At 38.3% G+C, this 9,880-nt stretch overlaps 1 protein-coding gene across 1 annotated transcript; it reads left to right on the top strand.

Annotated features, from left to right (window-relative positions):
* Positions 1-247: 247 nt before the first annotated feature.
* Positions 248-3,806, top strand: LOC131022946 (peptidyl-prolyl cis-trans isomerase FKBP62-like). The gene is made up of 12 exons (XM_057952488.1): positions 248-697; positions 810-896; positions 1,404-1,664; positions 1,751-1,906; positions 1,995-2,189; positions 2,278-2,373; positions 2,456-2,631; positions 2,714-2,836; positions 2,933-3,079; positions 3,164-3,291; positions 3,382-3,502; positions 3,587-3,806. The coding sequence occupies exons 1-12, from the start codon at positions 517-519 to the stop codon at positions 3,638-3,640; spliced, it is 1,725 nt and encodes a 574-aa protein (XP_057808471.1). The 5' UTR covers positions 248-516; the 3' UTR covers positions 3,641-3,806.
* Positions 3,807-9,880: the final 6,074 nt, after the last annotated feature.

Genomic DNA, 9,880 nt, shown 5'->3' with positions numbered 1-9,880 from the left:
GACAACTACCCCATCACTAATAATACTTTATTTATTCTTATTTTTCACTTTTTCACCACTCCCAATACTAATTATAACACTTTTTCATCTTTTCACCACTCCCAATACTAATTATTTTCTCCAGTATCAATACACTTTACCATTTTTCCTTAAAACCCGTGTCGTCCCCAAAGAGGAACTTATTTTGGGGACGGAGGGAGTATTTATTAAAATATTTATTTATGCCGAATTGTCCATCATCCACTTTATTGCGTGCTTCTTCTTCTAGTTTAGCAAATTCATTCATAAATAAAAGGAAATGACTAAAAAGGGCAGAAAAATTGGATTAGAAGCAAATCTGGAAGGATCCTGAGCTTTCTTCACACTCAAACTCAATCCCACCACGCCTAAACCCTCGTAGAACTCTCTAGAACGCCTCCCGCTTATTAAGCTCCCCCTTTCTCACTCCTCTGCAATTCCATTTCCACACTCTCATCTGCTACTACTACCTTTTCCGATTCTCATCAGCTCGAATTTATGGAGGACGATTTCGATATGCCGCCGCCGGAAGGAATGGAGGAAGACATGGATCTGCCGGATGCTAGCTCCTACATGAAGGTCGGAGAGGAGAAGGAGATCGACCCGCAGGGTTTGAAGAAGAAGCTCGTCAAGGAAGGCGAAGGCTGGGATACGCCTGACAGCGGCGACGAAGTTCAAGGTAATCTGCGCTGAGTTTGTCGACAATTTGATTGTTTGGGGATAGTTTCAGTTTCTTATACTGGTAGTCCGATTGTGTGTGGATGAATTGATTGTTTGGTGGAAATTTTCAGTACATTATACTGGAACGTTGCTGGACGGCACGAAGTTTGATTCTAGTCGCGATAGGGGAGAGCCTTTCACCTTCACTCTCGGCCAAGGTAAGCATACGCTATTTACGCGATCATTTTGTTTTATTTTTTCGTTTTTGTTTTGAATGTTGTTCTTGTTTGATGGAAAATGGGGTGAGGCGATTTCAAATTTGTTGGTATGCAGTTGTTACTGCCAGTGCTGGTTTACAGGTCTTCATGTTCATTATTAGTTAATAGTGAGATGATACTTTCAATAACAATTCCACGTGGAGTGATGGTGTGTGTGATTGCAAGGGAATTTGAATCCTTGAGAATCAACTTGCACAATTAGAATGTAGCCGTCCGGATTTAGAGATAATGGTGAAGTTTATCGTTTCGGAGACGTTGATGTACTTGATTAGTGTGTCGGCAAATTCACTCTAGACTGCATATTTGTGGAAATTTACAAATGGCGCATAAAACTTGAACCTTTGATTTGAAATTATTTTCTCAAACGTTCTATTAATCTATTTAAATCTAGTGTTTTTGCTGTTTTCCGAGTTAAAAATGTGAAAGCTCATGAGATTTTGGTGACAGGGCAAGTGATTAAGGGATGGGACCTTGGTATTAAGACGATGAAGAAGGGTGAGAATGCCATCTTCACAATACCTGCAGAGTTGGCGTATGGTGAATCTGGCTCTCCTCCGACCATCCCGCCAAATGCTACTTTGCAGTTTGACGTTGAACTACTATCCTGGGTCAGTGTCAAGGACATTTGCAAGGATGGTGGCATATTCAAGAAGATTCTCAAAGAGGGAGAAAAATGGGAGAACCCTAAGGATCCTGATGATGTGCTTGGTATGCAGGACATGTTCTTCACGAATCCGTTCAATTTACTTTCTCGATTAAAAAGTTGCTAACGGTAATGTTTGAATGTAATTCAGTCAATTATGTGGCGAAGTTGGAGGATGGAACTGTTATAACTAAAGCAGATGGTGTTGAATTCACTGTTGAAGAAGGCCATTTCTGTCCTGCTCTTGCCAAGGCTGTGAAGACGATGAAGAAAGGCGAAAAAGTTCTTCTTACTGTCAAGCCACAATGTGAGAGGGCACTTTTCAATTACACTTGGGACTCTGATAAAGGAGTTCTGATCTCATAAACTTATCCTGATATTTTATTCTGTTGCAGATGGGTTTGGTGAGAAAGGAAAGCCGGCCTCTGGTGATGAGGGAGCCGTTCCACCCAACGCCACCTTGAATATTGAACTGGAACTGGTTTCCTGGAAGACAGTATCCAATGTCACAGATGACAAGAAAGTGATAAAGAAGATACTGAAAGAAGGGGAAGGATACGAGCGTCCAAATGAGGGAGCAATAGTTAGATGTAAGAAGAACGCTACCAAATCTCCATAAAACATCTTTTGAAGGACTCTTGATCAGGCTATCTAATGGTTTCTATACTGTATCTCCAGTGAAATTGGTGGGAAAGCTTCAGGATGGAACTGTTTTTCTTAATAAGGGTCATGGTGATAATGAAGATGACCTTTTCGAATTCAAAACAGATGAAGGTATGCATATACGATTGTCCTATAAAAGTATTGTATCGGATTAGACTTGGGATGTTTCTAACTTCTGTTGTTCTCAAAATAGAGCAAGTTATTGAGGGGTTGGACAGGGCTGTGACAACAATGAAGAAGGGAGAGGTGGCGCTGTTGACTATTGCACCTGAGTATGGGTTCGGTTCAACAGAGTCGAAGCAAGAATTGGCCACGGTCCCTCCGAACTCAACTTTATGCTACGAAATTGAGCTTGTATCCTTTGACAAGGTAACGTTGTACTAACAAAGAAATCACGAATGTATGTATACATTTGGGACTGGAAATCTAACTTGTAAATTATATCCTTTAGGAGAAGGAATCTTGGGATATGAACACTGCAGAAAAAATTGAAGCTGCTGGTAAAAAGAAGGAAGAAGGAAACACATTGTTCAAGGCTGGGAAATATGCCAGAGCCTCTAAGAGATACGAGAAGGTCTTCTACGTTTGCAGCAATGGTTTTTCCTGGTATAAACTTCAACAGTGAAGGCTTTATTTGCGGTTGCTCACCTTGAAAGTTTCGACCTTGCAGGCTGCCAAGTTTATTGAATACGACACTTCTTTCACCGAAGAGGAGAAGAAGCAGTCCAAAGCCCTGAAAATTTCATGCAAGTTGAACAATGCAGCTTGTAAGCTGAAATCGAAAGAGTATAAGGAAGCAGAGAAGCTCTGCACCAAGGTTCGATAAACATGCTCATCATAAATCATATTTTTTCTGTGGATCTTGAAACAAAGAGAAGTTACATGATTTTTCTGTAAACAGGTATTGGAACTCGAGAGCTCGAATGTGAAAGCATTATACAGAAGAGCCCAAGCTTACATGAACTTGGCCGACTTGGATCTGGCTGAGATCGATATCAAAAAGGCTCTTGAAATAGACCCAGCCAACAGGTGATTGCCATTCTTCAATCATTTCTCATTCATTATTACAGCAGATAGAAAAGAATCCTGATTTTGTTCAATCCATCGTATGTGAAAAAGGGACGTGAAGCTCGAATACAAAGTTCTCAAGGAGAAAATAAAGGAATACAACAAGAAAGATGCCAAATTCTACGGCAACATGTTCTCAAAGCTGACCAAGCTGCAGCCATTCGACACCAATGTAAGCTTTGTCCTTTGTTTGCTTTTATCTAAAATGCTTCAACTTTTGTTCGTTTTCTGACTGTCGATGTGGGTGATATTGCAGAATACGGCCACGAAGGAGGCTAACGAGCCCATGAGCATCGACAGCAAGGCTTAAGCTTTTTATCGCCAATTTTATTGACCCTTTACCCTTTGGAGAGACGTCTCTTCTCTTTTTACCCGTAATTTTTTTTCTTTGTAAAAGGAGTGGTATTGTGTTTTCTCAACTTTTCACAGATTTGTTACTTGTTTTCGTCTGAATTTCAGGCTTTGTCTTTTCTCGAGTTGTATAATGTATTCTAGTCTTTGTCTTGGTGTTCCAAAGACTTCAAACTTGTTTTGTTGTTTTGATTGGCATTCCTGATGCCTTGATCCCTTTTCTTTTAATAAAATTTTTACTTTACTGATCAAAAAAAAATAATGTATTCTAGTCTTGCCCTTTGCTAGTTATAATTACAATCTATTTAGGAGTTGGCTAAAGTTAAACAGAAATTCAACGCACGAGTCTTTTGAGAATTCTACATATATACATCATTACCTTCTTTCTGATAAGGTACACATGTTTGTTTTTAAGTTTTAATATTTAAGTAAATACTTTCATGGGTTTTAATAAATAAAGATAATTAAAAGTATTATAAGTGGAGAAGGTCCGAGAGCTCTTAAAATCACGAAAAGGCCAACAATCGGCATAGCCGCTCACATATGCGTAAGAGTTTTAAACGTTTAAAATAGTTTTCTAGTAATAAATAACTTTTACGCCTTTCAGTCTTAAAAATAAATAATTGGATCAATTTCATTAAAAATAGATAATTTCTTATTTTTCAGATTTTCCACATAGTGGATTGCTAAATTAAGTTAAATACTTAATTTCCTCCTTTCCTCATCCTACTAGAATGAAGTTGTCAAAATGGTTACAGAAGACAACATGGTCGCCAATGCTCAAACTTGTGCTGCAAATTGGCACTCTTATCATCAAATGGAATGTAGTTTCAGGACTTTCTGAGCAAAAAAAAATATGCAGGCCACAGATTGACCATTAGACAAGATGTTCTTTTTAATTAAAATTTTTTTGGTAGGATTTCTATCTTGAAGCAACTTCCAACAGAATGCAAACACTTTAATTGGGATTGTTTTCCACCACACCTTTGAAGGGAAGAAACATTAGCAGCAACAGGAGCTTCAATGAGCTTCATGTCATGATATCCCAATGCTACTACTGTGAATATTTATGGTACTCCTGCTATCCATCCCCTAGAGAGGAAAGCCATCTCTTCACTGAGGTAAATTGGATTTTGGTTTTATATTTTATCCTTTGAATTTCCAACATAAATCTTGAGGTTTTGACCTTGGCCAGTTAGGGCAAACGGAAACCTTTTTCCAAGCATTGACACATGTTGAAGAGTTTAACCATCAATGATGCTACGTTAGGTAATGGCATTCAGGAAACCCCCATTTATCATGATAGATTGCGTGATCTTCAGTTAGCGAAATGCAGAAATTAGTTTTGCAAAAGCAAGAAAGCTTAATGCCATTCTTTGCAAGAAGTGGACCTCACTGAATGCGAATCTTTAACGAATGCAATCTGTCCCATGTTGAGATCATTAGTTCTTGATAGTTATGAGGTTCGTCATCATAATGTTACTAGATTTATATTCTAAGGATTCTTTCTATAATTTGTTATCATACCTGATTATGTCCTTTACACTTTTTCAGAGATTTACGACTGTTAGTTTCCAAAGCACGTCTTTGGTTAGTCTTCACTCGGTGGTTGCCGTGCTATAACCTCTCTTGCTTATGATCTTGTCACTTTTTAAGTTTTTAATAACCGTTTTTTTATTAATTTAAGGGAAAATGTGCAGATAGGCCCTTAAAGTGGTAGCCCTTATAGCGTATAACCCCATACTCACTGTGTGTGCAACTAAACCCCCGAACTCTAAAAAACCGTGCAATTAAGCCCCTCTGACCAAACGGCGTTATCCACCATTAGTCAAGCTTTTTTTTTTTAATCTTATAATACTCTCTCTCCTGTTCTTTCCATAACTGAGCAATCTCTCTTTCTCTCTCCTCTGTAAATCCGTCTCTCTCTCTCTCTCTCTTGTAAATCTCACTCTCTCTCCACGCCTCTCCTCTCCTCTTCAAGCTTTTCCTCCGCCCCTGCCGTTCAAATACTATGTCGCCACCCCATGAGCGTTCCCCGCATTGGCTGCAGATTTGCCGTCAGGGGTGGCCTTTTCTTGGTGTACCTCCGCAACAAGGAGGAAACCTGGAACCCCATCATCGCCGGCGCCTCCACCGGCAATCTCCTCTAGATGCGCTGCGGCTTTGAATAAGATTATAAGAAGAGCGACGTCAACACAAAGATTTTCGAGAGCTTCGTTTCCCCACCTCTCCCACTTTTGACTTCAATTCATCATAGCTCTTTTTCTTCAAATTTATTTATTTTATCTAAATTGTTTCTCTACTAAGATTTTTTTTTTTTTTAATTCATAAGAAAAGGATTGAAGTTGAAGATGGTGTATTTTTAAATCAATGAGAGAAAAAAAAATAAACATCCCGTCGTCCTCTTTCTTCAACTTTGACCTCCAAGCACCAAACCCCCAAAATAAGAGGGGGCGGTCAGGGCTGAGGTTGAGGTGTTCGAGATTGGGAATAAGGGCGAGGTCGGGGGTGATGATGTCAGTGAGGTTGTTATTGGAGAGGGAGAGCGGCTTGAGGGACTGGAGCTTCTCGAGGCCTCGGTTGATCTTGCCGGAGAGGCCGAGGCCGTCGAGGCGAAGCTCGGAGACGCGGGCATTGCTGGCTGATTTGGTGTTGAGTATCATGGTAGTGGTTGTAGAAATGGCAACGGGGATCGAATCAGATGATGCTGGCAGGGATTGAGGAAGGATTACCAGTGGGCCCCACATTTTAATTAAAAAATAAAAAAAAATTATGGTTGACTAACGGTGGATAACGCCGTTTGGTCAGAGGGGCTTAATTGCACAGTTTTTTTGAGTTCGGGGGTTTAGTTGCACACACAGTGAGTAAGGGGGGTTATACGCTATAAGGGCTACCACTCAAAGGGCCTATTTGCACATTTTCCCTTAATTTTTCAGCAATTGTAACTTGTTGGAAATTTTAGTGGAGACGAGTCTTCTAGCCAGAAGCAACAACCACCCGCTCCTAATCCTATGGATTCTCTAGGAAAATTGCCGGGGTAGCTGAGTAATTGATTAAGTGGAGACCTTTGGTGAAAGATCAGAGACAAAGCGTTACTGCAGCCTTTTTTCCCTCACTGCTGAATCTATCATTAAAAGCTCTTGCCGAATGTGCTGAGGGAATTGTGTCTCTCGAACAGGTTCCAACTAGCCGTTGTGTAAGACTGCTAACAGATTGTGTGATTAGGTAAAATGAACTCCGGTTTTTTAAACCTTCTGGTGGCAGGATCTCCAACTGTAATATGCATAAAGAACTGTTACTGGCTTACTGAAGAGCAATTTCAGCAGACAATTGGAAAGTGTCAGTCAAAAGAGTTGTAGGTAGTTTGCATCAGTTCTCGTATATTTATATGCCTTGCTAGCTTTATGTTAATAATACTTTTATATACACAATTTTCACACTCATATATATTTATGGGCATAGTGGGCTTGTGATAGGTGATGAATTGAACATAGTATGTCTGTAATTGTAGTGCTTACATTATGCCTTCTGTTACTAAATATTGTAGCCAAGTCTTCCAACAGCTCTAACAATGGTAGAGACTTAGTAATTCGCCTAAACAAAATTATGGACTCTGGAATATTATCACCAAGTTTTCATGTATTTATGTATCTTACCAATATTAGATTTATCAATAGACCTATGTGTACTAAATTTTGGATCATGCATTTTCAATTTTGGATTAATTCGCTGATAGATCATTGTGAAACTAAAATTCTATCTGATGAAGTGGGCACACCATGCTGCCATTAATTTTGATATTGTTTTTGTGAGCATTTGCATACTTATATCTAATCGAGAGTTCACCTAGGTCTATCAATAAATTAATGGCAACATGGTGTGCCCACTTCACCAGAGAGAATTTTAGTTTCACAATGATCTATCAGTGAATTAATCTAAAGTTGAAAATGCATAATCCAAAATTTAGTAGACCTAGGTCTATCGATAAATCTAATATTGGTAAGATATATATATATATACATGAAAACTTGGTGATAATATTCCAGTCCATAATTCTGTTTAGGCGAATTACTAAGTCTCTGCCATTGTTAGAGTTGTTGGAAGACTTGGCTACGGCATGCAGTAACAGAAGGCATAATGTAAGCACTACAATTACAGACATACTATGTTCAATTCATCACCTATCACAAGCCACACTTGCAGACCGACAACCATTACCTATTGACAGTGTCAGGGTACATATATAGGATGAAGATGCCCACTATGCCCATAAACATATATGAGTGTGAAAATTGTGTATATCAAAATATCATTAACATAAAGCTAGCAAGGCATATGAATATACGAGAACTGATGTAAACTACCTGCAACTCTTTTGACTGACACTTTCCAATTGTCTGCTGAAATTGCTCTTCAATAAGCCAGTAACAATTCTTTATGCGTATCTCAGTTGGAGATCCTACCACCAGAAGGTTTTAAAAACCGGAGTTCATTTTACCTAATCACACAATCTGTTAGCAATCTTACACGAAGGCTATCTGAAACCTGTTCGAGAGACACAATTTCCTCAGCACAGAGTCAATCCAACTGATAGATACGATCTTGTGAGCTAGAATTTTAAACCTGCAAACACAATTTCATAGCTCCAAGAACTCAAGAAAATCATTAGTGTTAAAATATTGTCCCCATCTAAAAGATTTAGATCAAGATTCACCAATGAGAACTCTTATATTTTTAATAAATCAAGATTTTTGAGAAGATAAACAATAGAGAGAGGGTACAATTGGTTTTTAATACCCTCATCGATCCAAAGATTCTTTCAAAATCTAGCACAATTACCATTTCTTAACATAAATTTTAACTTGCTGCAAAAAATTCCACCCTCAATCCCACGAACTAAATCAAGCAAGTCACACCACCAACACGACATTTTCTTTCTACTAATTCTACCCGAGTATTCATTGAGACAAGACTCATACCTAAATTTAAGAATTATCACCAAAAGAGATTTTTCCTCTCTCAGCCATCTCCAAACCCATTTACATAAAAGAGTCAAATTTAAAAATTTGCCTCACCCCTTCCCCCCCCTCCCCCAATTTTTTACTAGGACAGATCAAATCCCACTTAACTCATGAAACTTATTACTGTTGCCTTTGTCCCGCAATAAAAAAGTTTCTCTGTAGTTTGGATATTTGATTGATCACATTGATAGGGGCTTTGAGAAAAGATAGGTAGTAGAGTGGTATTGTGGACAAAACTGAGTTCAAGAGTGTAATCCAAACTCCAAAACATAAATTCATCTTCTCCAATCTGACAGTTTTTTTCGGAATCTCTCAAGGAGAGGTTTTTAGACCTTTTTTTTTTTGAATGGTTGGCGCCAATTGGGAGCCCCATGTAATATAAAGGAAAAGTAGCAGAATTTCGGCACACGGCTGATTGTCTACATTTATTCTATGAAGAGAAGTCTTTTGAGAAGTTAATTTTCAGGCTGAAAGAGATTTCGAATAAGCCAAGAATACCTTTGATAGTTTTACATTGGCTTTCCTTAGGATAATGGAAAGCGTGAATTCCAACAGTTTTTTGCATTAAACATCTGAGACCTTAATTCCTTTCTGAATATCGAATTGATTGTGTAAATTGGAGGTTTTTGGCGTTTTAAAACATTATCAGAAAATTTGCCTGTGTTATTTTGTTTTTTCCAGTTTTTGCTATCAAAAAATCTCCGCCTTGAGGAATTCGTGTACCTTGATAGGTGGAAACTTATGTGGAATATTTTTACATCTTGCTCAATGTAAGGTTTATTATTCCAATGTAAACAAGGTTGTTCCTACGATCTGAGATGGTTTGGAGAGATTCTGGTATTTGCGTTTTTGTTAGGCATTGATAGAGAATCAGGACTCTGGTGAAGAAGAAGATGAAAAGGACGAATCCCAGCTGCTCATATGATTCTGTCATCTTTTTCACATTAACAAGTCCAAATTAGAAAAGTCCATAATCCTATCAGTTTTGTGGTTAGAAATGGAACAGGAATAATTAAGTGTTAATACACTATTGTTTCATTTTTTTATTTGATTTAAGTGGAATCCTAGGTTGAGAGGACTTTTAGACAGTAGAGGTAAAAGAAAAGACATGATTTTCATATACAAAATTTAATCAAACCAACTATATATATAGTCTACCCACATTGTACGAGCAAATG

The sequence above is a fragment of the Salvia miltiorrhiza genome, chromosome 1 (assembly GCF_028751815.1).
Source record: "Salvia miltiorrhiza cultivar Shanhuang (shh) chromosome 1, IMPLAD_Smil_shh, whole genome shotgun sequence".
Classification (NCBI taxonomy): Eukaryota; Viridiplantae; Streptophyta; class Magnoliopsida; order Lamiales; family Lamiaceae; genus Salvia; species Salvia miltiorrhiza.
This window is presented reverse-complemented; position numbering and strand designations above follow the sequence as displayed.

Bases quoted from the DNA above. Each gene is read 5' to 3' on its own strand.
- LOC131022946 (XM_057952488.1), top strand. From the start codon at position 517: ATGGAGGACGATTTCGATATGCCGCCGCCGGAAGGAATGGAGGAAGAC. The intron at 897-1,403 runs GTAAGCATACGC...TTTTGGTGACAG, and splicing joins CACCTTCACTCTCGGCCAAG to GGCAAGTGATTAAGGGATGG. The intron at 2,190-2,277 runs GTAAGAAGAACG...CTGTATCTCCAG, and splicing joins TGAGGGAGCAATAGTTAGAT to TGAAATTGGTGGGAAAGCTT.